Raw genomic sequence first — 25,517 nt, 5'->3', positions numbered from 1 at the left:
ACTAGTAGCACTTATCTTTTTCATATGTTATCTGCTTTGAACATACTTTTTTTTGGAAGAATATACTGCTTGTTCCACCCCTCCCTATTCCTTCCTTTCCCCAGAACGCTGACTCAATTCCTTTTACTCTTTCAGTCAACTTGCAGTTTTAGGCATTTCCTTGTCTGGGTTTCAGTGGAACACATTACCTCCTTCTCATCAGCATTGTGCAGCTCTGTTGTGGCTATTGAATAACATGCTGGCTGGAGATGAAAGAGATTTCTTTACAAGCAGTAGATACTGACATAAGACCATCTTCTCTTCATGGAATACACTGAAACTATGGACTTGGTAGCAGTTGTGCAGTTGTGTATGAGAGAAGGAAATTTGTCTCACATAATGCAGCGATGGAAGTAATGGTAAATCTAGAACCAGCCAGGAAACTTGAGGGATAAATGTAATTTTGTCATAGATTCTCTTTCTAGATTATTATATTTCCTTTTTATAGGTTTTCACGTTAGCCAAAACCCCATATTGTTTGCATTATCAGCAAAGTTTGAGTCCTCTGGTGATGAGGATCAGACTTAAGTAATATAGTTTACAATAAATTGTGACCAGAGTGTTGACCAAATGTAGATCTGTTATATTGTTTGGGCAGATCTTATTCAATGTGCATGAAGAGTCTAATTATGACATTAGGTTGAGTGAGGTGCTTGGAAATATTTATTCCTGCTAGAAGTAGCACACATAATTCATTTAATCAAATAATTGTATATGCGCAATTTGCACATCTAAAATATTAGGAATTTTACTTTTTGTAATATATTTAATCTGCTCATCTGATCAAAAATAGATCTTTATATTACATTGCTTACTCAAGTATTAAGTTGTATTACTTTTTAAATTAGCAATCCCAAAAGAGCTACAGGAATTGATGAACATTATGTCAGCAATGTTACAAAATTGAGGTACCTGAAAGACAAAAAAAGTCTAATTAAAATTTTGTCTTTTTGAATCTTGCTAGTAGAATAAATGCTTTTCTCATATGAACAATTTGTTAAGTTATTACAAAGCTACAACGGCAGGGGACAGAACTGCAGATATGTAAAAAAGTCAGCTGTATGATAATGCTAAAGGGGAGAGAAAGAGATTCTCTGCTGTTTTTAGAATGTGCCAAGGATGTAGGTGCTATGTTTTGGGGAAGAGAGCTCTTTTAGACTAATGCCATCTGGCTGGCTTTCATCTGTGCTAGTTGTTATATAGGCCAAGCCCACTGCCCTGCCTCTACCACATTTCTTGGAGTAGGAATTACATTAAAAATACAGTAATTCCCAGTTACCTGACTGGAAGCATACCTATTCAGTGATTTAGAAAGCCAAGGAAGCAATCCAAGCTTCTGTGCTTCTATCAGAGACTTTGATCAAAAGTTTCCTCATCCATATCCTGAAGCAATTTTTGGATACATTTCCCCTTTCAAGCCTCACTGGCAGCAAAAAAGCCTGGCTGTAGGATCTGCTCCAATTTGCTGTCCAATGCACGTGATAAATACAGTTAAAAATCCTCCACCACCACCCCCAGGTCCTCTGTCTCATTCTTTTAGTTAGTAACTACTCTTTCTGAGATGCCATGCATATCAGCTTTGTTTCCTGCGCTTTATTTTTGCAAAAGACAGAGATCTATCACACCAAGGTTTTTCAAAGCCTGTGTCTGTGTGACAATATTGGTAACTCACTTAATCTTTTAAATTATTCTGTAAATGCAAGTCTCAATCCTATATTGAGGATAACTGTAGATTACTAAATTGTTATTGTAGGAACTCCATACACTGGAAAAACAGATTTGAAATTATCAGGATTAGATATTATGTTGACTTTTATTTGAATACAATAAACTTTGTGATATCATCCAGGCCTGTCACTAACTTTTGTTGTTTAGCGTTAACAGACATCTTGCATACTTGAGAATCCCAACTACAAAAATAGGGATACTGAAAAGCAAGAATAAACAGCAGATACCTGCATTTATAAATACAATAATATAGGTTTTCTTGACCTTGATCTCTACAAGGTACCTGTATGGTTTGTATTTTTGGGCTGACAGTTGTGCCATCTAGCTAATGGATTTGTTCTGTAGTCCCATGTAGGAGACCCACAGCTAATTTTTAGCCTTGGATTTATTCCCTACTTAGGAGAATTGGAGTTAAATTAAGTAACTCATCTATATATTCATTTTACAGTTAACTAAATATCTCTACTGATGATTTTGAAGTATTTTTTTTCTCATGCTCATCTGTATGTATGTAATTTACCATCATCTAATGCTATCACAAGGAAGGAAGACAGAAATTCATTAAATCATTTTTTACAAATATTTCTCTAAGGAAAATCACTAGGGTAAACTTGATTTGAACAGGAACAAATTCTATCTCTTCAGTAAACAGGAAGAGACTGACAATCAAGAATGTTTCAGTTTTGGATGTAATTTGAATGCCTTTTGAATCATGGAGATTCTTTTAGGAAGAATACATCCTCTGTTTCTGCAAAACTCATCTAGCTATCTGATCTTATCTAGCTTGTATGGCTTCTTCCTCTCTCTTTTACCTAAAACCTCGATACTTTCCTCTTTTGGACTGCAGTGTTCTTTGTGTCATTTTTATACATCATACCTATTTGTGTTGTGAGCACCTTGAAGGGTTTGTCCTTCTAAAGAAGGACAAATTTGTTTGTCATGTTTACACAAATTAAACTGATATGGGAGTCTGAAAAATCTGGCTGGTCTGATACTTGTGCATCATCATCAGTAATTTTGATAATCTGAAATTGATATTTATATATCGATGTACCGATAAATTCTTCAATTCCTTCTCAGCTTTTGTGCATCTCATTTAAATTAATATTACCAATAACAGCAGGAGTTAACTCAGCTTGTCTTTCAGATTCTGGAGTGCATTTTTAAGGCCAGAACATATTTAAATGTAATTTTATTTGTAAACTGAGCCAGTTTGATTGAAAAGTTGTGAAACTACTAAAATCCATGGTGTAGTTTTCACAGTCACAGTGATTATCACACTGGAAGTATTTTCCATGGCTGCTTTAATTGCTACTAAAACTCAGTTAAAGAACCTTTTTTTATGAATGGCCACCAGACTTTTGTAGCTGCATCTGTTGAACACAACAGGTGAAGTTGATGAAATATCTTTTATTACAGATAATAGGAAAGAAACATAAGGTGACACAGAGGTAAGAAAGTCCTTGTCAGCTGATGGAGTTCAAATTCAATTAATGCTCTTTTGCATCTGATCAGTCACGTGCACACCTTAAACAGATCCATCAAGGCTGAATCACTGTTGCATTACTTCTGCAACTTAATACTAAAAAAAACCCAAACATATCAGTCATTAAGCAAATAATTTGGTCATCTTTAAGGATATTTCATGTTTCAATTGCATTATGGGTGCAACCAAACAAGAACATATGTTAAATTGTGAACTATTCACTGCACCCATACTTTACAGCAATGAGATAATATTCAGTCTTTGATATTTAGTAGTGATATTTATTGTATGTGTTTAAAACCTTTTTCATGAAGGAAAATATTTTAGGTGCTATCTCATGACTCAAGTTACATTACTATTATTGATAGTACCAAACTGATTTAGAAGAATGAAAGAATTCAATTTCATATTGATAATTCAGAAGTCCAGAAAACAGAGAAGTTTTAAAGCAACATTCCTCAGTCTTAAATATTGACACCAGTGGAATTACATGTTTTGTACTTAGAGGGACATTTTGCCTGCCGGTGTTATGCAATAGTTGGCTGAGTAACAGAATGGATTCCTCTCCCTGCTACAGAGCTGTAAATCAAAAATAATCCCATATGGTGGTTTCTCATTTATGGACATACAGTAGGATTGTGTTTCTGAGAAGGGGGAGTGCAGCAGAAAGAGTACCTGTAGAGATTCCTACAGACTCACACCAAATTCCTTCTGTCTGCAGAAAGAACGCTGCAATCTGGTATCTGATAGCTTTCACAAAGTGCAACCTGCAGTCTTTCTTACAGCACCCAGGACTGATGCAGATATAGGCAAGTAATGCTTTGCTCTTGTTTCTCACTATATTTGTCAATAATTTGTGATCTTTTCCATAGCAACAAAGGCGTCAAAACACATATTTTAGTTAGCACAGTTTTAAATGTGGCTTAATCATGGTTAATTAACATGATGGAATCATCTTCGTCCTTGTCTACTTTGAGGGCAAAATCATTAACACCTTTTCAAATATGGTTGATTTTCCACTATTGCTAAGGCTTTTGACTCATCTCCTCACAGTACTTTTGGCAGTCACAGTACTATAACCCAGCTGAGATCTCTGTTCTGTCACCAGTGGTCTTGTCACTGTAGTTCACATACATGAGAGAGGTTATTGCTGAAACCGAGTAGAATATGATTTAAATTTAGGAAAGTTTTAACTACTAGTGTAAAATGAAACACGACTATTGTGTTGTCCTGAATAAGGATGAATTTAAACGTGTGTTTTAAGTGTTTTGCTGTGTTCATACCTGAATCGTTGCTGGACTTGAAGACTGGGTTGCAGGTAGTAGGTTACTGTGATTTGGGAAAGTTAGGTTTTTTTGTCCTTTGACCAACATTATTGCATCAGTGTTATTTTATTTTCACAATTTCCAAACCATTTTGACATTGTTATGATTGTAATTAAGACTAGATGAAAATGAAAGAAAATTGAGAAGAAGGTAAGAATATATAAAAAGATAAAAAGAATTAGGAGGACAAAAAAGGAAAGTCTCAAGAAGAAACACTTGCTAGTATCAAGATTTACAGTAATGCCGTAAAAATGGCATCATGCCATAAATAGTCATGAGTTTGTCTTAAAGACAAACCATTTCATGAGAAGAAAAAAATTCAAATGGTCAATAACATGGTCTTTTACCTAATTATTTCATGTATCTTATAATTCTGAAATGAATTAATAATCTTTAGTGTGAAGTGCAGAGTGAATTAGTTCTAGGTTGGGGAATGCTGGGAATTCAGTGTATAGGGTTTTTTTTAATATTTTCTATTTACTTAAAACATAGTAGACTTGTAATTGTTTCAGAAAGGCGAGCCATGCATTCCTTGGATTTATAGTATAGACAACATACCTAAGGAAAAAGGGAACAGAAGAAACTGTTGGTAGAAGCCTTCTGCCCACTACTTTGTAAACATATTAGTTTTCAACCCTCATTTTGGTCGAATATACAATACACATTACAATATTGATGTGTTTAATTTATAATGAAGACTGTTGCTGTTTCAGCAGTGGTATTGCTTATTCTATTTCTGTCAGAGCATATATTAATCTGTACAAGGAACGACTAAATCTCCAACTGCTGTATTAGCTGGACATCATGTCAAATTAGTGCCTATTGAAGATTTTTCTGGGTTTCAAATATGATCTTGAATTAAAAATTAAATCCTATGTGAAAAATATCACTCTGCTGTGTGTCATCCGTCTAGTTTATAAAGAGGTCAAAATTGACCTCTTGTATATATCTACATTTTCTCTGATTCTTTTGGGGCATGAGGTATAGCCCCATGAAATTGGCTCATACAAATTAGTTGGAGAAAATATGCTTACAGTCTTAATGAAAAGATAAATTGTGTATATTTTTACATGGTATAGATGGGTCTGTAGTACTGCATTTTAAATTTGCCAACTCTTCCACCAAACCTAATTGTTTTGAAGAGATTCACTCAAGCCTTATTCAGGTTATTATCAACTGTAACATTCCAATCTCTTCATAAAAATTCAAGATTGTTCTTTCTAATTCTCACAGTTCAAAAATAGTTTTGCCCTTTGGGATTCTGAACATTTGCAATAAATGACATCATTTTACAAAAACAAAGAGGTACAATTATTCCATACTGTAGTCTGTTTCTATGTGACATAAAACTGCCAGATGAAGAAATTAAATTCAGATATAAGAAAGTATTTCTGAACATCTGAACAGAAAACCACTGTTCAGATGAAGAAATACGCAAAGATACCTTAATATCCTAGTTTGTGCTTCTTTAATGCTGCTACAGTTTTGTATACATTTGATCATCCCACAACCCACTTTAAAACACTTTCAAGGCAGCTATAACTTTGAAAGTCTGCAAACCACCATGAGGAGCCAAGAGCACAGCACAAGAGGAATTAGCAGATTATTCCTCTGCAATTTTCGTAATGATCAGTGTACATACTCTAGTAAGTAGACATCCTCCTAGAAGATACACTGTAGGACTCACACATTACAGGTTTTATGCAAAAAATTAACAGATCTCCATGGAAGATCTGATAAAGAAGGTCAGGCTGTATTATTGTGGCCTTAAAACATACCAGCCTATCAGTAACCCTGCGTCTAGAAAACTTGCAGCTGCATAAAATGTATAGAGCACATAAAGCATATCCTGGGGTGTATTTCTAGTAAAAGGCATGCCTGCAGTTGTGACTTCCTAAAACAACTTGTGTCACTAGTCCTGGAAAGTACTCTGAGATTTCTGATAAAAGGTACCTTCAGTCCAAAAGGTCATCAAAGTTTTGTACGATGATCTTCCTCATTTCTCAGGAGGCATCTCAATAATCTAAGTGTGGAAAATGCTGTTTTGTATCAGGAACACGGCTGTTGCTTGGCTTTCTGAAACCTGTGCAACATAAGATAGTCTCTGTTTACCTGTGAGCCAGTTCCCTTGCATTTCATTCTTTCATCATAGAATAATAATTCTTTTTTTGCCAGAATTTTGTATGTTCATGCATACAGTTCCTTTTGTTCTGGAAAACTCAAAATGGTTTAATCCTTCTGACATTTAGATCCTTAATTCTGTATATGTAATACTGGAGCTACTAATCTGCTTTGCACTGAAATTCCAGAAAGCTAGATACATCATTTCATGTTCAGGTATGCAGGAGGCAGGAGCGAGTCATTCCTCTAGTCAGCCTCCCGAGTGTTCATGGGTTGTAATAATACATTTCCTAGAACAAGCAAGACAAGTCATACTAAATGCCTATGTGTTGTTTTGGGAAAAAAAAAAAAAAGGGCTTCCTGTGTCCTGATCCATAATGTAAACAAAGCTATAATAAAGGAAGGGATGGACACTTAAGATGTTATTTCCAGGGAGACCAGTGGATATGATTAAAATGTTATTAGCTTTACTAACAAAGATATTTGGTGATCATAAGAGATTTATAAAACGCAGAGGTCATTAGTGTCTGATTCTGACTTCACTGTCTTGCTGCAGCACAGGTTTCAAATTCAAGTCAACTGTAGTAGAACAAGTCACTTTATACACTTAAGCCGTGTCTTACAATGGGGATTTGCACCAAAATGGTTGTGCTGTTGCTATTGTAGCTGCACTGGTGCAAGCCCCATTCTTCAGAAGCCATTTGGCTGTTTTTGATTTATTAGTGGTCACTTGTTTGTCCAGTGTAGACTTAACCTTGTGCATTGTCTTTTTAAAGAAACAATAAAGAACACTGAGATCTGGTACCCATTTGCCAAAATGTCAGTACTTAGAATCATAGAAAATCCTATTATAACTACAAACAATAGCATGCTAAATACTGTTCTCCATGTCCTTTTGGTATCAAAAGTGTCCTCTACTAGAGGATCTTACAACAAATAGATCAACATCTAGCAGTTATTACAGAACAGATTACAGATAAACACATTTCCTGCAGGAGAATTCATGCTGAATGTGAGAAGATATAAAATGAAACTGTTAATTTTTTACCTAGTTCATTGACCTTTTGACTTTCTTATGTTCTTAACAAGCTTTCCCAAAAACCCAGCACACAATCCCACCACCCCTTCAACATCTACACAGTTCTCAGTGCAGGAGATACTGCAAAAGGCCAAGATTCATGGGGTCAGCAAAAGGAGAGACAGAAGAACAGGGTTTCCACTGAGGAGCTAGTAAAGGGAGAGGTACATTTAGTAAGTCCTCCAGTTCCAGATTTCAGGAGCCCTTCCACCCTAGCCAAGCCCAAGTGAGCTGCTCGTGCCTAAGCCAAGAAAGTAGTTGGAGGGCATTGTTTTGCAAACCTGCGAATGGTTTCGGATAAATATTAGTAGCCCTATATTTTTCTTGACAGAAAATAAGTATGAAGTCCATTTTTATGACCCTGTGTCAGGAGATGACATTTCGATTCCAGCTTAGAAGCAGATAGCTATTTTCTTCTGGGAGCTGACATTCTAGATTCTAGATTTATCTGCAGTACAATAATTCATTGTCAGTAGGCTGACAAGTGCTGTTGTAATTATCATTGAGATGTCTGAGGCTGTGAGCTAGTTGTTTTAACTCAGGTGTTTGGAGGCATCCAGGACAATATTTGTGGGAGTCACGGAACACTCAACAACAGCAAAGATCTACGTGACCACACCAATCCAGTGTTGGTTGAATGGAACTCATTATTATTTTAATTTGCCGAGGCCATGGTGGTTACCTTGAGCAATTCTTGTGCTCTGTGGACAGAGTGGTCATGCCTGATGACCATGGGTTTTGCACGTCCATCCACCTCTCAGAGGAGCCAAGCATGCTATATGGATGGCCAGGGTGTGAAGGAATGTAACCACATATATGGCACTGCCTGCTAGTTCCTAAGCAGCAAGTGCAACTTGTAGGCTGCTGCTGCTGCTTAGGAGAGCTCAACAGCAATGTGAAAAGGCTCTCTGGATCAGCAGACTGCTGTGCACTTCACAGTTTGAGGGAGCAAAATGGTGGGGTTTGTTGCATTTATTTTCTAACTCAGAGGCTTCAGGAAGGTCAGGCCCTCAGGGGCAGTCGTTTGGCCAGAGCAGACATACGTCCTGGATGGCACATTCTGCTCGGAGGGGACATGGGACATTTAATCATGCTGTGGGTAAGGCTGCCCTGCATGAAGGGCTCTGTTGGGAGAGGTGAGTACCTGTACAAGTCCCTGGTGTTCCTTGACTCAACACCCTTATTTCAGTAGCCTCGCTGCAGCTGTGGGTCTATACTGGACCAGATGGGAAACACTTGATGCAATACCCAGCAGAGAGAAAGGGAACAGCAGCAAGAACACATCTGCTGAGTCAGATAGCCTGCCCACAAAATCCTGCTCGCAACAGCTCTCAACATCAAGCCTCTAACTCCAGAGCCAGGTCCCATTAACTTGTTTTGCATTTTCCTTCTATTTGAAATGAAAAGAACATCAGCTTGGGCATAACCTCTCTCCTGAGAGGCCACCAGTCTGCTGTAGCTGTTTTCCTCTCCCGGGCAGAGGAGACTGAGAGAAGGAGAGAACAACTGACAGAGCAAAGGGCATCCATGCGAGATCACGGCAGCTAATAGAAACCCAGGCCCTCCAAATCTCTGCCGAGGGGCCCCCTCCCAAATACTAACGGGCTCAGATACTGCTGTCCCCAGGAGACACAGCTGTAGTTTTACAATCATCTGGTTTAATTTCCAGATATTAATTATTGTGGGATAGTATTCCAATTTTAATCAAAGAAGAAAAAATCAACCTAGAAATATAATAGCCTGTGCTATTTTCTAGGGATTTTACTCAGGAGGAAATGAGTGTGAGGTGGAGTAGAGGTGTGTCAGTGACTATGTGAATGGTGTGAATATTTTTATATCTATTCTGTTTGCTTTTTGTACTTTTCCCCTCCATATCTTCTTTTTCTTGCTGAAACAAGGACTGAGAAACAGGTCGGTAAAGCAGAGCTTCTATAAAACCTTTATTCGAGAATAGGTGGGAAGGAGGGATCCCACATGTTTCGTGACAGATGATGAGAAATAGCAGCTCAGGATGACTGCCAGCTGAGGAATGACAGGATGCAGAGGTGGGGCGTGAGCATTAGCACAAGCATGAAACTGAGCTGAAGAGGGCAAAAAAAATGCAGAGTGGTAAAGAATTAAGAACAGAGAAAGAAAACAAAGCACATTGTGAAACCTGTCCAATAATCAAGTATGACTCCAGGTAATTTCCTCTTATTGGTCTGAATGTGTATTTCAAGTTTAAATTTGTGCCTAAACCATCTTGGGGTAAAGTAAAAAAATAGGAATGTTTTCCCTCCACCCTTGGTGACTGATGTATGATGTGGTAGTGCAAAGAGCTCATGATAGTAGTTGATAGTGTGTGGGTGTGAGCAGGTATGGGAGGAGCGGTTCATGCTCTCCTGTTCCCTGGCTCTGTTGTGGCAGAGGGAAATTTGTCTGAGTGAAGCTGCAGCCCTAAGCAGGAGAAAGAGCAGGAGAGTAAGTGGTGACACAAATATTGCTTTCACCCAGTTTGTACACAATTGTTTCTCACAGGTTAGGAGAATGTGGTGCAGTTGGCTTCCCACTCCAGCTTGCTCCTCTTTCTCTCGCTGCCTATGTTGTCTCACGGTTTCTCCTCTCCTAAGGGTTGCTCATTCCCTTTCTGCTTCCCCTGCAGAAGACCCACTGTTCCCCTTACTGTTCCACCAAGCGCAGTCCGACTGGGAGATGCATGTATACAACCAAGAGTTGCCTGGGCGGGCATATAGTTTCCTGTGAGCAGAGAGAGGCAAGAGGCCAAGCGCAGGGCTGCCCCTCGCTGCTGCCGAGCCAGGCAAGGACGTGCCGGCTCAGCACATCCTGCTGGGCTCAGCGGTGCTTCCTCCCGGGCCCTGTGCCCAATGCTGTTGCAACCGAGCCCAGACCTGATGCACCTCCTGTTTTGGGACTTCCCCCACCTGTGTCATGACTAAACTAGGGGACTGTCACCTTTCAAAATGCTTGAAGCATCTACAGCTGAAGCAGGGCCAATAGAGAAGTTAAGGGAAAGGCTAGGAACTGGGAGCGGGGATTTGGGCCACCATATCAGGCCGTCAACTCCGGCTCCGGGTTTTTGTTGCAGCTGCCTCGATTGGGCTCGGGCTCCGGCTCCGGCGAGCGTACTCCGGCGCCCGGTTTTGCTTGCGGCTCCCGCTGCCGTGTGCTGGCGGAGGAGGCTCCGGCTCCGGCCGTCGGGCGGGCGGGGATCCGGTGCCGGGTTTTGGCCAGGGCCAGCTGGGGAAGTTGCTGAAGTTGGGCCGTGAGTGCCGGGGCCGCGGCGCGTCCTTCCTGCGGCCCGGCCGGTGCATGATGGAAGCAGCATGGCCGCCCACCTCTCCCTGACACAGGTACCTCCCGCCGGCCTCCGCGCGGGGAGGGGGCTCCCCACCCCTGCCCGCCGCTCGTCTCCCTCTGCCGGCGGGCTCTGAGGCCTGGCGCCTCCCGGGGGTGGCGTGGGGGGGTCGGGACAGGAGCGGGGCCTGGGGCTCACCCGCTCCCGCGGCGCTGAGGCGGGTGGCGGGGCCGCCTCGACGCCGCTGGGGAGTGGCTCGGTGCTCCCCGCAGGGCCCCTCAGCGGCGCGGCTTTGTGCGCCCTACCCCGCCGCGCTAACGGCCGCCGGCGCTGTCAGGTGGCGGCTGAGGCGCGGCGGGGGGCAGGGGTGTGTCTGTGTGAGGGAGAGAGGGAGGGAGGAAGGGCGGGCGGGGGCGGCCGGGCGGGCAGCCCCGACCCGCGACCCGGGGGCGCCGCGGGCGTGAAACGAGATCCCGCCCGGCTGCAGGTGCCTCTGCCCGGGGCCGGGACGGGGAACGGACCCGGCCCGCCGGAGCGCGGCAGGGGCGCGGCCGCAGGCGTCCCCCCGGCCGGGGAGCGGCCCTCCGGGCGGGCAGCGCCGCGGTCGCGCCCGGCAGCCCGCAGAGGTCTGGGCTGCGGCGGCTGTAATCGCGGTTGGTCTTTTGTTTTCTATAAAGATACTGGGCGCCTGGTTTAAACAACAAAATAAACCCGCCCCGTAGATTTCGAAGGCAGATGGTGAACTCGGAGACAAGGGGAGCGTTCGCTCAGGGTTTGGAACGTGATAGCGCTGGGTTAGGTAACTGTGCCCCGGTGTCTGTGCGGGCAGCCGCCGGCCCAGCCTCCCTGCTCGGTTCCCGGAGCTCTGCAACTGACAGCGTGGGGAGAGACAGGATCCAGTGGGTCTCTGGAGGTAACGGCGTCGACGTGTTAGTGGACAGTATGCAAGAAGATTAGCTTGGAAGGGAGCGCTTAATTTCTCATTTTAACAGAAACTTAACTCTGCAGATATTGCTTGGAAGTCATTTTACCTTTTTTCTTTTCTTCTTTTTTTTGGTGGGCCCCATGGTATGGGGACACCATTTTTGCATATTGCCTGTACAGGTGCCTAATAATGAACTTGAAGAATCTTGGCACCATTTGGTGCTTGGGTCATCTCACTTTGCCTAAATCTTTGTTGCTTGCCTTTTTTTTTTCCTGATGGTAGTAGAATTGCTTCATACTGTTGGGATTGCCTCTTATTCCCTAGAGATTTGATAGCTAATAAACTGCACTTTTTGGTACTTTTTTTTTTTTTCCACTAAGCAGTGACATTAGAAATTTGCATTCCTACCTGACATAAGCCTGAGGCAGGCCTGTTGGTGCATACGCTCCTGCTTGGGATGCTTCAATCTGACAATTGACTGTCACGTTTACAGAAAGTAAAGCTGGTGAATAAGCGTGAATCCCTTAAGCACATAGAAGTAAACTTAAAAAGTTGGCTGCAAGGCTACTCAATTTGCACTTACTTATGTAGTTGACTTTTGAGAAAATCTTCAACTATTTCAAGGAAAGAAAGGAGGATAGTTTAGTGAAAAGATGAACTTCAAGTATGTGGAGAAAATAAATGTGTCTTTAAAGGTCTAAAGATATATAGTTATGAAGTATAATACCTTCTGTGAAAGCTTGCTTTAATATTAAAAAATGTTAGGTTAGCCTTTTCTGTGTCTCTTTTTCAACAGCCTTCAAGCAAAAGAAAAAAACTTAAAACATCTCCTTACCGAAGAGGAAAAAAGTTTTCACAAACCAGCAGCCTTAATTCTGTTGGTCTAAAGGCATGGGCTGTTCTGGCTCTTTATGTGGGGAGAGGGGAGGAGTGTCTGCTCTGGTGTGTTCTACAGCAAGACATTATTGCTTACAGGCTGCGTAATCCTTTCATTGTAGAATTTATTTACTTTTTTCGTCACATGGAAGGGGGACTAAATACAAATGGGATAAAGTTGACAGAAGCAGAAAAATCGCCAGTATCCTTAAAACCATTGTGACTACAGCTTGCATCGGTAGTTAAATTGAGGAAGCTATTTCTGTTGTTGACCATTTGTGTGGGGATTTCTTTTGTTTGTTTGTTTGTTTTTTCTTCTTGCGTTGTGTAAGAATCATCTTAGAAAGTCAAGCAAGCCTAAAGATAATTTCTTCAATGTAGGTTCTAACTTCTGGAATTTCAGGGTTGTGAAAAGTCATAACAAATTGTTAAGTGTTCTAAATCTGTTAAGATGAGTATGAGGAAGTGAAAACGATGGTATAGGGGGTGGGGGGCACAGTTACTGGCTGCAGTTAGATCAGATACTAGCACCAGCAATAAAAAGTATGCAGATCGGTACTTTCTGCTATAGACCACATGCAGAGAATAAGAGGCATATTAACCTGCAGTCAAGCTCGTAATTGTGTTGAAGTTTCTTTTCCCCTTCCCACATTTGATTTGACTGTGATTTAACATGGCTAGGAAGTTGGGTATTTCTAAATGAGACTAGGGTATTTTCAGATGACTTTGCAGCTGCAGTCTGAGAGGGCTGGGCATGCTTTATTTGAATGTCAAAGTTCTGTTTAAGTAATTTGAAACTTTTTGGTGCTAATTGTATTGTGTTGGCCGATTAGTAAAAAATATTTCAGGACCGTGTAGCTGTAGTGAAATTTATTACACCAAGTATGCTTGAAAGTGTTGCGAAACAAAGGTGATTATCTCCCCTGCCTCCCCCCAATTTAGTAATAATCTGAAGTATCTTTTCTCTCCCCATTTTGAACCAATTCTGCAACATCTTGTTGCCACTTGCATTTGCTTGCTAAGTGTTATGATCTGAGCGTAACTGTGAATTGAATAGAGAACTTCTAAGGAAACTTCTACCAAGTCAATGTTTTGTTGTGGTTGCCTTTAGTTTGGAAACAAGCTAGCAACATCAGTGAGAAGGAACTGTTCCTATCTTGCAAATTGTCATCTGTTGTTGGAAAACTCAAATTAATCTATAGCCAATATGAGGAGTTGTATTTTTGACCTTCCAAGGATGGTTGCTTATATGGCCTGTTTAATTTAGGGAATTTAGGGAGGAAGGAACAGAAAACTGAAGATGCAAAAAATGCATGTTGAGAGTGGGGAAGCTATGTTTGTTGAAAGCTGGTGTAATACGGACATTCAAAAACTTCTTGTTGCTCTTGGAAATTGAACTTGGTTTATTCTGAAAAACTGCCTGCATGTGATTGAGGGGGAAGCTCACAGTTTGGGGAAGGACTGTAAAGAAATAGTCAGGAAGAACAGGAAGATAACTTTTTGTCTTCCTAATGTCATGAAATGTTTTTTGTGAAAAATGTGGTAGTTGTCTTAAAGTAGTTATGAGCTGCTTTGGTAAACAAGACAAAGCCATGTCATATCAATTTGTATCCTAATTAGCTGCAAGTCTCAGTTTAGACTTCAGTATTATGTCACGGAGTCCAGAACGCTGTGCTTTGTTGTTGAAGGGAAGCATTGAATATTACAACTGAGGCTAAGCTAGATAGATATCCATCTAATGCATGTATTGCCAGATTAACGTCTTGTTACTGGAATAAATAGGGTAAATACTTACAGTATGAATTATATTCTCATAGTAATATATATGTTATATATAATATAGAGCCAAAGCTTTTGAGGTCTTTGGCAAACTTCTGATTTTTTTTTTTTTACGGGATCAAAAAAATGATAAAATTAAGATCTTAGTTTGTTCTTTTTACTGGAGTGAGAGATCTGTTGTTCCTCTTTCTGTCCTCCATGAAAGATGAGGAAATCTGAGTATGCATGTGTGTGTGTCTAAACTTGTGTATAGAGGAGGCTGACTGCTCCTCAAGCAGATAGAACTTAATTTTTTTTTATTGTTGTTGCATCAACCACGTTAGAGTGTAGCTGCATCTAAAAAGGCAGTGGAGCTACTCTTTCATCTTATACAGGCTTTGTTCAGTACTGATTAGAAGATGGTGGAGGTTTCCTGTAGCGATTTGAAAATTAAACCGAACCATTCTTAATTATGCAGTGACAGACATCTATGCAGAGAGAAGGCGGCAGAGTTTTTGTGCGTGCTTCAGCTGTTCAATGGGAATGCAGGTGCTGAATCTTGAAGTACTTGGTAATATTTGTATATAAATTTATAATAAATATTTTCTTATCTTTACTTTTGTTATTGCTGTAGGAGATGTGCTTGGTTATATAATGGAAAGTGGTAGAAAGCTTTACCATGAAACACTTCAGGACAGTAAAGCAATAGGGGGAAAAGAGATAAGTTGGTTATTGTTTGGAAAGGGCATTGTAAGAAAACCAGCTTGCCTTAAACTTGCCTGCTTTTTGGCTGGCTGTGTGAAGAACGTTTACAACCAGATTGTGTCATTTGGCCTGGAAACTCTTAAAATGAATCCTAGAGTTTTGCGCCATGATACAATACAGTATTTTGGATTTTAATCAAGATAGAATAGCTTGTTTCTCCCCTTCTATCTCATTTGGGTTGGAAGGGAAAGTTATTTTTGTTTTTCTCAAGGGTCAGCTTTTTGTTTGGTTGGTTTTTAAACCTTTTTGTGTGAAGGAAGGTTGTGGATGGATGGGGTGGACAGACTGGTAGTAGTATCTTATTACACTTAAATGCAAGTGTGCCAGAGGGATGAAAACATGGGGATATAAAGGCTTGATTGACAACAGAAGATGAAAAAGGCAGATGTCCCTGAAGGTGTTTTTTATTTCCTAGGTTAGTATTTTAAAGTTCATAGGTTTGTAACAAAGGTTGTAATTACTAGAACAGACATTACTCTTATGAAGTGTAAACTTCTAAATGGAATCACAATAATGTATTTCTATTTTTGTGTGCTGTGGAATCTGACCTTTTCTCCCTCCCTCCTTTTTGCACTGAAAACAAGTTGAATTTACTCTATGCAATTGGTTGTTACAAATCCCATTTAAAAAAAAAAATACCAGGTAAATTCTACAGCAGCACTTTGAAAGATGTGGAGCAGTGTTTTTCTTCTTATCCCAGAAGAACATCCTAGACTATATTTGTATCTGTTGTTTTGTTGTGGGGTGTACTTTGAAGGAAAACCAAGTCTGTTACTAGTAAAATAGCCTGGGAAACTTTTTTACTACTATTATTCTATTTGGCGTCACAGGAAATTCCAGTTACTGCAGTGATACTGATGTTAAAATGAATATTGGAAACACTAATGAAATAAATAAGAATTACTGGCTTGTACTCTAAGTACTGAATGAAAAGATTGTTTTGCACTTAGTGTTTTCATTGCAGGACTGCACAATGTTTCCTGTCCAGGAGTGACAATGATTGGTTTGGCTGTAATAATGAAACATTTGGCTGAACAACGGGTGATATTGGGCAAGAGGGATGATGCATGAGAATTAATACTTCTAGCGTATGTGCTGGCCAACTCTGTTCTAGTCTTTTGCTCATAGCTTTAATTTGATTCTGTGCCTATACTTTTACATTGTAATGAAGTAATACTTGGTAAGTAAAATACGTGAATGTTTAGAACTACCCCTCTAGATTGCTATTCAAAATGTAGTTGGGTTGGTAGGTATAGCATTTGAAGCTTAGTTAAGAAAATATAGCATGCTTTGGAGCATGCTGGAAAGTGATTGAAAGTGTTGTTTGTTATATCGGTGTTATGGTAGTCAGAGGTCTGGCAAAACTTGAATATATTTCATCAGGCTATTTTAAGGGATGTGTAAATGCCTGCTTAGTTCATGGCTTAAATAATACAAGCCTTTGGGTACCAGAGCAAAGTCAGAGCAAGGTTAAGCTATATAAATGGAGGTATTGCAGTCAATACCAATGATGGTTTCCCAGCATATGTAATTTTTAATGTCTGGCTATGCGAGAAGTATTTCCCACCCACCCACCCCCCAACAAACAAATAAAAATGCACCAGCCACTCCCGTGCAAAAAAAAACCAAACAAACAAAAACCCCCCAAAACCACCACCAAAAAACCCCCCAACCCAAACAACTAGAGAATCAGAAATACCGTGTGGCTCTTAAAAGAAACTGAGTGTCTCGGGGGCAGCGTACTTGCTGAACAAGCAGATGTCAAGGTCTGAATGAAAGTTCTGCTGATATTTCTATCTGTTCTCTATAATTTATCTTTCAGGATGTTCTGGTGATACTGCACACTTTCTGTAGTTGAACAGGATCACGCTAAACCCCTGATTTCTACCAGACTTCCCCTCTTAATATTCTTTGATAATCAGCACCTGTGAACATTTAAGTGTTTAGCCGAAAGAGAAACTGTATTAGCTGTTGCTATAGGAAAATGTATGTGGTTTTATTTAATCTGTCACCATTTATATGTGCTGTGGTAAAGTGTTTTCTACAACTGTATGATTGACAACATCTAGAATACTGTTGGTTTCCATATTTCAATGCAAACTTCTAAATTTTAGAGCTGAAGAAGCTACCTTGTTGGACTCAGTTTGTACAAAGGTCTGTAAATCCTGGGTTTTAAGATCATATTCCTCTTAAGGGGGAGAATTCTATTTTTGGATGATATTCAAAGTTATGTGGTTTGGGTTTTTTTTTAGTATGTATTGTGTAATTAACTTGTATTATACTCAGTTGTTCCAGCTGGGTTTGCGAGGGCAACACATTGCGATAATTCTAGGGTTATCCTCTGCATAAATGCACCCAAACACGTACACAGTCTAGTTTAGGCAACATGCACTTCATGAAAATAGTATCTGATTTTGTGCCTGTTTTTATGTCGGGGAAGAGAGGTAACCCTAACAATACACTTCTTGGGAGTCTCTTGGGCAAGGGTATTTGGTGTAGGCTATAATATTAGGTTTTGCATGGTTTCAGGCCATGGGCTTTTTTAGAGTTTCTAAGAATGGTTTAAAAATAAATTAATAAAGAAAAGGCCTTTTCCAAAGAAGCTGTTTTATCCTTGTCCACCTAAGTTTAAGTGAGCACTGAATGTCTGGTAGATGGCAGTGAAATTAAGGCAGAAGTTATCTATGGCAAGGATTCAAGTTACAAAAACCTAAATTAAAATACTACTCTCTTAATTTGCTACCATTGCCGCGGATTTAGTTGTGAATCCGGGAGTTAATTCGGATATCTGAAAATTTTACAGACTAGTTGCATATGACACTAAATTCTAAAGAATGATGCAGTGGATAACGGAATAAAATTGTATTGCTTTGTACTCATTAGAGAGCACTTCCTAGCCTGTATCATTTCAGGTTTCTTCGTCTGCCTGTGGATGATCTTGCTTAAGAATTCTTGTTTCATACTGCCTAACCTGGTGACCTGTCTGATATTAATCTGATAGTGGTTAGGATCACTGACTTCAAAACAAGAGTTAGTCTTCTAAAAGTTGCAGCATGAAGAGCTGTCATAGTCCTCATCATTTTACAGAATAAATAGAATTATATAAATGCTTAATGTTTCTTTGAAGACCACTAAAAAGTGTTTTATATTTTTATGCAGGGAGAGTGGAATTGAAATATGGATCTTTAGGGTTAATTTTATCTCTCTCTCTTTTACAGCTATCGAGTGCAAATCCTGTGTATGAGAAATTCTATAGACAGGTATGTATGTTCTTGTTGAGAAAACAAACTTTATTTTGTATTTAAAAGAAAGACTATTCTTTTGCTATGGACTTCAGCATGGCCAACAGTATGTAAACAACAAAAGTTCAAGGAAAATTATTCTGCTTTAAAATATATTTTTATAGTAACTAACACTTAAGTCTGAGCTATATCAGCATAAATTTAATATTGGTTGTAAGATGACATTTAATTTGCGAGGGAACTGCCAGGTATGCATGACATACATCACTTTACAGTTATAACAGACTGTTAGCTCTTGAAATGGAGTAAATTCTTGCAAAATACTGTATTGATATGTTCTTTGTTCCTTTTTACAAGTGAAGCTGAATTTCTTGTGTTTGTAGTGCAGTTAGCATTATGTAAGACTTGCATCTCTCTGAGTATCCCCAGAGGTTCTTACAGGATGCCATAGGGAGTGAAATTTGGATGGAAGGCCACTGAATGCCAAACGAATGCATGTAGTTCTTGCAGCTTCACTCAACTGATACGAATCTTTTGACTTTATAATGTAAAAATAATTTAATATGTATAAAAATAAAATATAATAATATAAATTGTATTTATCACCTGTCTTTTATATTTAGGCCTAGCAAAAATAAGGTGTATTAATTCCTATAAATACAGCTTTTTTGAAAAATAGCTGTTTCAGCTGCTCTAGCATAGCAGTATTTTGTATCATGTGCATAGTATATGTTGTTGTACAAACACAGATATATGAAAACTTTTAAGGAAATGTAAACTAAATGAACAATTGTATAAAACAAAAATAGATTTTTTTTTTTTTTTTTAATATAAAGACCTGATGAGTAATTGATGAACCATGTAAAAATCAACCTTATAGGAAGTTTTTTCTCCTTTGTGCAACTGGTAATGTTCCTGTCTGTTTGTCCTAAGGCAGGATATAGCATGTATGACCTCTTTATTTAGGAACTTCTTTTGGGTGTCAACATTAGAATGTAAGCTTATCTGCTGAGAAAGAGAGAAGACCATGATTTCTAGCCACGGTCTATTTTTGGATCGTGCTTAGAGGATTAGTTCCATTATGAAGTGTGTAAAACAGCAGTTACAGTGTATCAGCCTACGATGCCTGGAAAGTTTGAGCTTCCTATTCGACTTTAACAAGGGTTTTTCTCCACTGCAGGAGAGTAGGAATTTTGAAATTGCTAAACAAGAAGGGGGAGTTTACCTTGATCTAAGTGCAGATGGCTCCTGAAGGTTGAAGGAGATAGTATCACCCTCACAAAGTTTTCCTTCAATCTGATGGACAAATCCACTGTGTGTTTATCTCTAGGCATTGGATTAAAAGCCTTGGGAGAATCCCATGTTATGGTGATCATTATAAGGTCACAAGAAAAGGCAAGGAACTAGGTTTTTTGCATGTTAGGTTTCCTGGCTCAATACTACTGACTATCACTGTCATGTATCATCTTTGCCGCATGCCTGTCTGTCTCTTCCTCTTGATTGCAATTGCTTAACCACTGAAGTGTGAAGCAAAAAGTTGGATAAAGAAGCTTAATTTGAGCACAAATATGATACTGGTTCCTAAGTCACTTAACATCTTGCATTTGTTGTAATATATAGCCTAGTGAAATTGGAGCGCTATTTGTTGTCCAGCAGTCTGTCGTATACAGGAATGGGCATTCTTTGAATGTGATGTTACTGTTAGTGAAGTTGTGCCAATGGATTTGTTTTCCAGAGGATTAATTTTCTGACTTGCTCAGCCAAACTCTTTTCTGCAAGTGTTTGTCCTAAAGAGTAGCTTTCAAATGTACTGTGTCTAAAGACTTTCAGTTGCACTAGATAACTTTTTCCTTCCCTCCCTTACATAAGGAGATGTCAACTTTCAGAACAGAAATGTTAGAAAGGCATTTCCCGCTTTCTCCTATGGTGCTGCTAGAGCATGTTTTTATTCTTTCATACCAGAAGCACTTCAGAGCATTCCATGCAACCTGAGAATCAGTTCATCACCTGAAATCGTTCTGATGCTTAGTACACTTTCAGTTCTATCACAAACTTAGTAATTCATCTTGCATAATGTGTGTTGTGAAATGGGTATAAATCCCAGGCTTTGTACTTAGAATGCGATTGAAATCTTAACCTTCCAATGGGGACACTTTTCTTTCAAATAAAAGTTTTTCCGATTAACCTTTTCTAGACTGACTCTCAACAGGGTGAGGTTAAAGGATAAATTTAAATACGTGTGATAAAGTAACAGGAAATTACTTAATCATGTGATGCAATGTAGCAGGTAAGCAGTACGCCTGAGCTGCTGATGAATTCTTGATGAATCCTGAGTTGAAGTACTTCTCACTGTTACCTTGTGACCTAATGACATCAGTATGTTTTTAACTTTTAATAATTTCTGGCCCTACAAAAACCAACTTGCAACAAGAGAGTTGTTGGCTAATACAGCTATGAAAACTGCTTTTTGCATATCAGAGAAAAACCTCTACCAAGCCTGTGTATACCTGACAAACACCAGTAATCTTCTCAGTGCAATAGTCAAACATAAGCCAGTTTTCTGCAGTATTTTAATGCTGAGTAAGTACCCCCATCCCAGCATGCAAGACTCCGTAATTGGTACAGAAATTGAAATCAGCCCTTTAAAAAAAAGAAAGTTACTAAAATTTGGGGAATTAGTTGCACAAAAAGAAACTGTATCCATATCAGGTTAAAGGAGAATCCTGCTTAAATCCCTTGAAGTCACCTTCCTCTGGGTTGGAAGTGAGGAAATAAAAAAATAAACACAGCTGATACTGTGTTGCTTTGTGACTTTCCCGAAAGCATAGAAAAGTCCTAGGCTGGAGGTTTTCTGAGTGGATGCCAGGATTACTGTGCTTATGTGCAAGGTCGACTCCACTATCGGAAAAGGGGATTTGATAGGGTGTCTTGGCAACTTTTTGCCTATAATATGAACAGCTCTCCCATACAGAATGAATTAGATATTTTAAAAATCTGAGGAGCAGGCTAACTACAAGGCTGTAGTGTTTGTAATTTTATTACCCTGATCAGGGAATCCTCAGTTATAGGAAACAACCTCTCCTAATTAATATCATATTAGTTATGCTGAAAACAAAAGGTGTTCTCACTTTCATATTAAATTATACTTTTGGGATTGCTTTCAGAGTTTTTTGTTCACTTTTAGAAGCAGAAGTGTCTAAAGACAACCCTCATCTGCTGCAGCATGCTTTCCAAATGATAAATAGCTAGTTCTAAGCCCATCTTTGGGAGCTGTTTGCTTTCAGTGCCTTGTGTGCTGCACCTGTGAACTTGGAAGGTTGGTTTTACATTCCAAACAAAATATTGAGTATAGTCTTTGTTTAAACACGAAGCTGTGAGACTGTAAATGATGCAGTGCATCATCATCATCATCATCATCAAGTGTTCTGCTGTATATTCCCAACCTTGCTGTTCTGTCTGGAGCACTAGTTTTCACTAGACATTCTCAGGCTATTTCAAAGACAGCCATGATGATTCAGTGTTCAGCAAGTGCTCAAAAAGCATTGATCTTCAAAAGGGGGTACTAGGAAATCTAATGCTAGCATCAAATTATTCTTTCTGTGCATGTATTTCCATTTTCTGTGCATGCTTATTTATTTGTACGATTTCAGTTTTGGTTCTCTGTCTCTTTCTTTCCAGGAAGTGTTGGAAATTAAGTGACCTCAGTTGCCTCTTTCCTATCCTTTGAAATGCTTATCATGTTGCAAATTCTTCAGTTTCAGGGCGTCTCAGCTGATCATAGATGAGAAGACTCGGTGTTTGAAGATAATATTATATAGTTTTTATCTGTAAAATGTAATATATTTTTTGATCTCTAGATCTGGTAGGACCTGTACAGCTACCTGTCTGATGTAGTAAGCCTGATAGTTTGAATTGACTGAAGATACCCTTAGTCCTCTTCTTCATACTGTGCCCTTTTTAGGCATCCCTTTGCTTTAGGCTCTCAAGGACTCGCTGCTTTTCCTCTGTTTTCCTTGTCCTCATGTATGTGACGTAACTTTTACTGCTTGCTTCTTCCACTTGAAGGTATAGCTGAGGTACTGTTTTTGTTTAGGAGCTTGAATAACAATCTATTTTAATTATCTCCTTGTTGGTCCGGGGAGAAATGCATGCTGGTTGATATTCTGCCAAAACTATCACCAACTTCTTCATTGTGTAAATAAGTTTCACTTTAGGGAGTAAGCATTTTACTCTTCTAGGGTGGTAAAGGTATCTTCAAGCAGAGTCTTCTTTTTCAGACAATAACAGTAATGAGTTCAGAGCTGGACAATTAAATGTAATTGAACTCTGGGAGTTCTTTGTCATTATAAATCAAATGTTTTGCAGGCATCAAGAAGAAAATCCTGTGATTAGAAAGGGCTAATTAGATAGGTTCAGATGATGGCCTAATGTGAACAAGCTTCCCTATCTACTGCATAACGTGAGAAATTCTTGGGCCTTTGTACTTGAACCTTTCTGCTGGAGACCTTGAAATCCAGGCATAATAAGTGGTTAGAAACTTACAGCAGTGGAAATTTAATTGCTTGCATATGTGTGTTTTCCTCAGTTTTTAAGTGGAATTAATCTAAATAGTCATTGATGACCTATAAGAGTAAGCTTGTGTGGGGTGCTGGCTTGAGACTTGGGAGACCTGGATTACCTTCCTCGCTTCTGCCCCAAACTGGGTCATCTAGGCAAAATTCTTATTCTCCCTGTATCTTAGTTGCCTACTGACACATGAGGATAATAGTGTATATTTCTGGAACATTGTAAAATATATTAGAATGTGAAAGATGCTTTTATATATATGCATAATGTATCTTAAATTTGGCAGTGTTAGTTTAAGATGTCAATTTCCAAAGCCTGCCTATTAATATTAAATCTGGAGCAACTAGTTCAAAATGTCTTGCTTCTAATGTAATATGATTTTTAGTGAAAGGGAGTTTTTCTTTTTTAAAAAAAGTCTGAAGATTGTTCTCAAAGTGACTATGTTAACTTGAGCGTTCTTCTTTGCTGGCTTTTTGAGAGCCTGTGTAAAGAGATTGCATCAATTCAAAAGCTAGTTTGTCATGTGAGGTTTTTTTTTCTCTCCCCAGGTTGATTCTGCTAATGCTGGAAGAGTGTTAGCTTCTGATGCAGCTGTTTTCTTGAAAAAGTCTGGATTGACAGATTTGGTACTTGGAAAGGTATTTAATGACAATTATTTAATTATCCTGTCTCTTGCTTCAGATAGTATCTGTGTAAATTAAAATACTTAGTGGTAGTACGTGATCTTCCCTAATGTGTTTTCAGTTGTGCTATCCAATAGTTTCCAACTTCAGTATCTTTGATTATTCTACTGTGTATGTAGTTTGTGGTGGAAATTAAAATAATATTTAAATTTGTCACCGCAAATAAGTGCTGTCATGAAAGTTAAGACCTGAACTTTCATCCCAGAATGTGTTGTTAAATGGAGTGAGAACTTTCCAGCTTCCTCTCAGTGCTGTGGAACACTTTGTGTCTATTATTTTTATGTTTTAGATTTGGGACTTAGCTGACACTGATGGCAAAGGTATCCTGAGCAAACAGGTATGATTATTTATATGATGCATGAGGTTACTCTAACCATTAGCAAGCCTTGAAATAAGATAAAAGTTAAGATTTCTGGTTCAGGAAAGCAGCTTTTCTAACTGATTTTTTTTTTTTTTTGAGATTTTTCTAGTTGGAACTAGATATGTACTTCTCGCTTCAGTGTAAGCTAGAATAAATTAAGCAGCCTTCAGCTACCTCATCAGTTTTTCTTCAAGTCATAAAATGAGCTGCTGTGTAGCTGTGCAATACAATATACGGAGAAGTAATTTAAGGGTTAATGTACTGTATTTACTACAAAGGTGACCTTTTCTCTTAATCTTGGAGGAAACAATGCAGAAATTAAAATTCCAGTAAAATCTTTAAAATTCTTATTTATCTAATTTTGGTGGACTTGACATTGGTACATTCTGTTTGGAGTTGTTCTTCCAAAGTTGTAGCGATGAGCATTATGGCAGTCAGACTTGCATATCAGCAATGCTACTGAAAAGCTCTAATGTGTGTTGCTGTTTGGTTTGAAGTATAGTTACTTAAATAACGGCCTGTGGAGAGCTAGCTGCTTCATCCCATGGTAGGAAAAGGAGGAGCTTGTAGCATCTACCAAACAAATTTTTTTTCAGATTTCTCCTTTTGGTTCATTTTTCTCACATGCTGTACCTTTCTTTCCTTCCCCTCCATCAACTGCCACCTTCAGGATCAATTCAGTTCCTCTAAGATAAACAGCTGTAATTGCTACTTTAAATTTTCACTGCTCTGCTGCAGAACAACTCAGTGCTGAGAACTGGCTACACTAGCCAGGAAGCTACTAAATGGTTGGAGCTAGTAATTACAAACTTTTCCTCACTGGAGGAATTCAGCGGTTGCTGACTCCTGCTTTCTGTTGCTTTGTGGACCCCTTTGAAGCCATTTGCAATCCTTTGTATATGTAGCAACACTAGAAAAGCTCATAATTCTTCTGAAATTTGAGTATTTTCATGTAATAAATCCTTTAAAATTTCATTTTTCCTGTAGGAATTTTTTGTGGCTTTACGACTTGTAGCATGTGCACAGAATGGATTGGATGTTTCCCTGAGTAGTCTTAATTTGCCTGTTCCTCCACCAAGATTTGTAAGACTTCTTTTTTTAATTGAACATATCAACTCATTAATAAGAACTGCTTTTAAGTGAACCATTAGGAAGGTTTGGTATAAATACCAAACACATCTGAAAGTGATGTAGGGCAATAGGACCCTACAAAGGGGAAGATTAAGCAATGTGTAATAAGAATAAGGTGCTACATGTCCTAGTGGGGAT

At 39.1% G+C, this 25,517-nt stretch overlaps 1 protein-coding gene across 3 annotated transcripts in view; it reads left to right on the top strand.

The window, feature by feature from the left end:
- Positions 1 to 10,944: 10,944 nt before the first annotated feature.
- Positions 10,945 to 25,517, top strand: part of EPS15 (epidermal growth factor receptor pathway substrate 15) — a 52,099-nt gene continuing 37,526 nt past the window's right edge. Inside the window, exons 1-5 of one of the 3 annotated variants that reach the window (XM_075508743.1) lie at positions 10,945 to 11,127; positions 18,615 to 18,656; positions 23,753 to 23,842; positions 24,177 to 24,224; positions 25,236 to 25,331. In XM_075508743.1, the coding sequence (XP_075364858.1) occupies positions 11,101 to 11,127; positions 18,615 to 18,656; positions 23,753 to 23,842; positions 24,177 to 24,224; positions 25,236 to 25,331 (303 nt within the window). In that variant the 5' untranslated portion in view covers positions 10,945 to 11,100. The remainder of the gene's footprint in view (positions 11,128 to 18,614; positions 18,657 to 23,752; positions 23,843 to 24,176; positions 24,225 to 25,235; positions 25,332 to 25,517) is intronic. The other 2 variants (XM_075508742.1, XM_075508741.1) reach the window with 2 other exon arrangements.

The sequence above is a fragment of the Mycteria americana genome, chromosome 7 (assembly GCF_035582795.1).
Source record: "Mycteria americana isolate JAX WOST 10 ecotype Jacksonville Zoo and Gardens chromosome 7, USCA_MyAme_1.0, whole genome shotgun sequence".
Lineage (NCBI taxonomy): Eukaryota > Metazoa > Chordata > Aves > Ciconiiformes > Ciconiidae > Mycteria > Mycteria americana.
The sequence above is the reverse complement of the archived record's forward strand: the minus strand, read 5'-3'. Positions and strand labels throughout refer to the sequence as shown.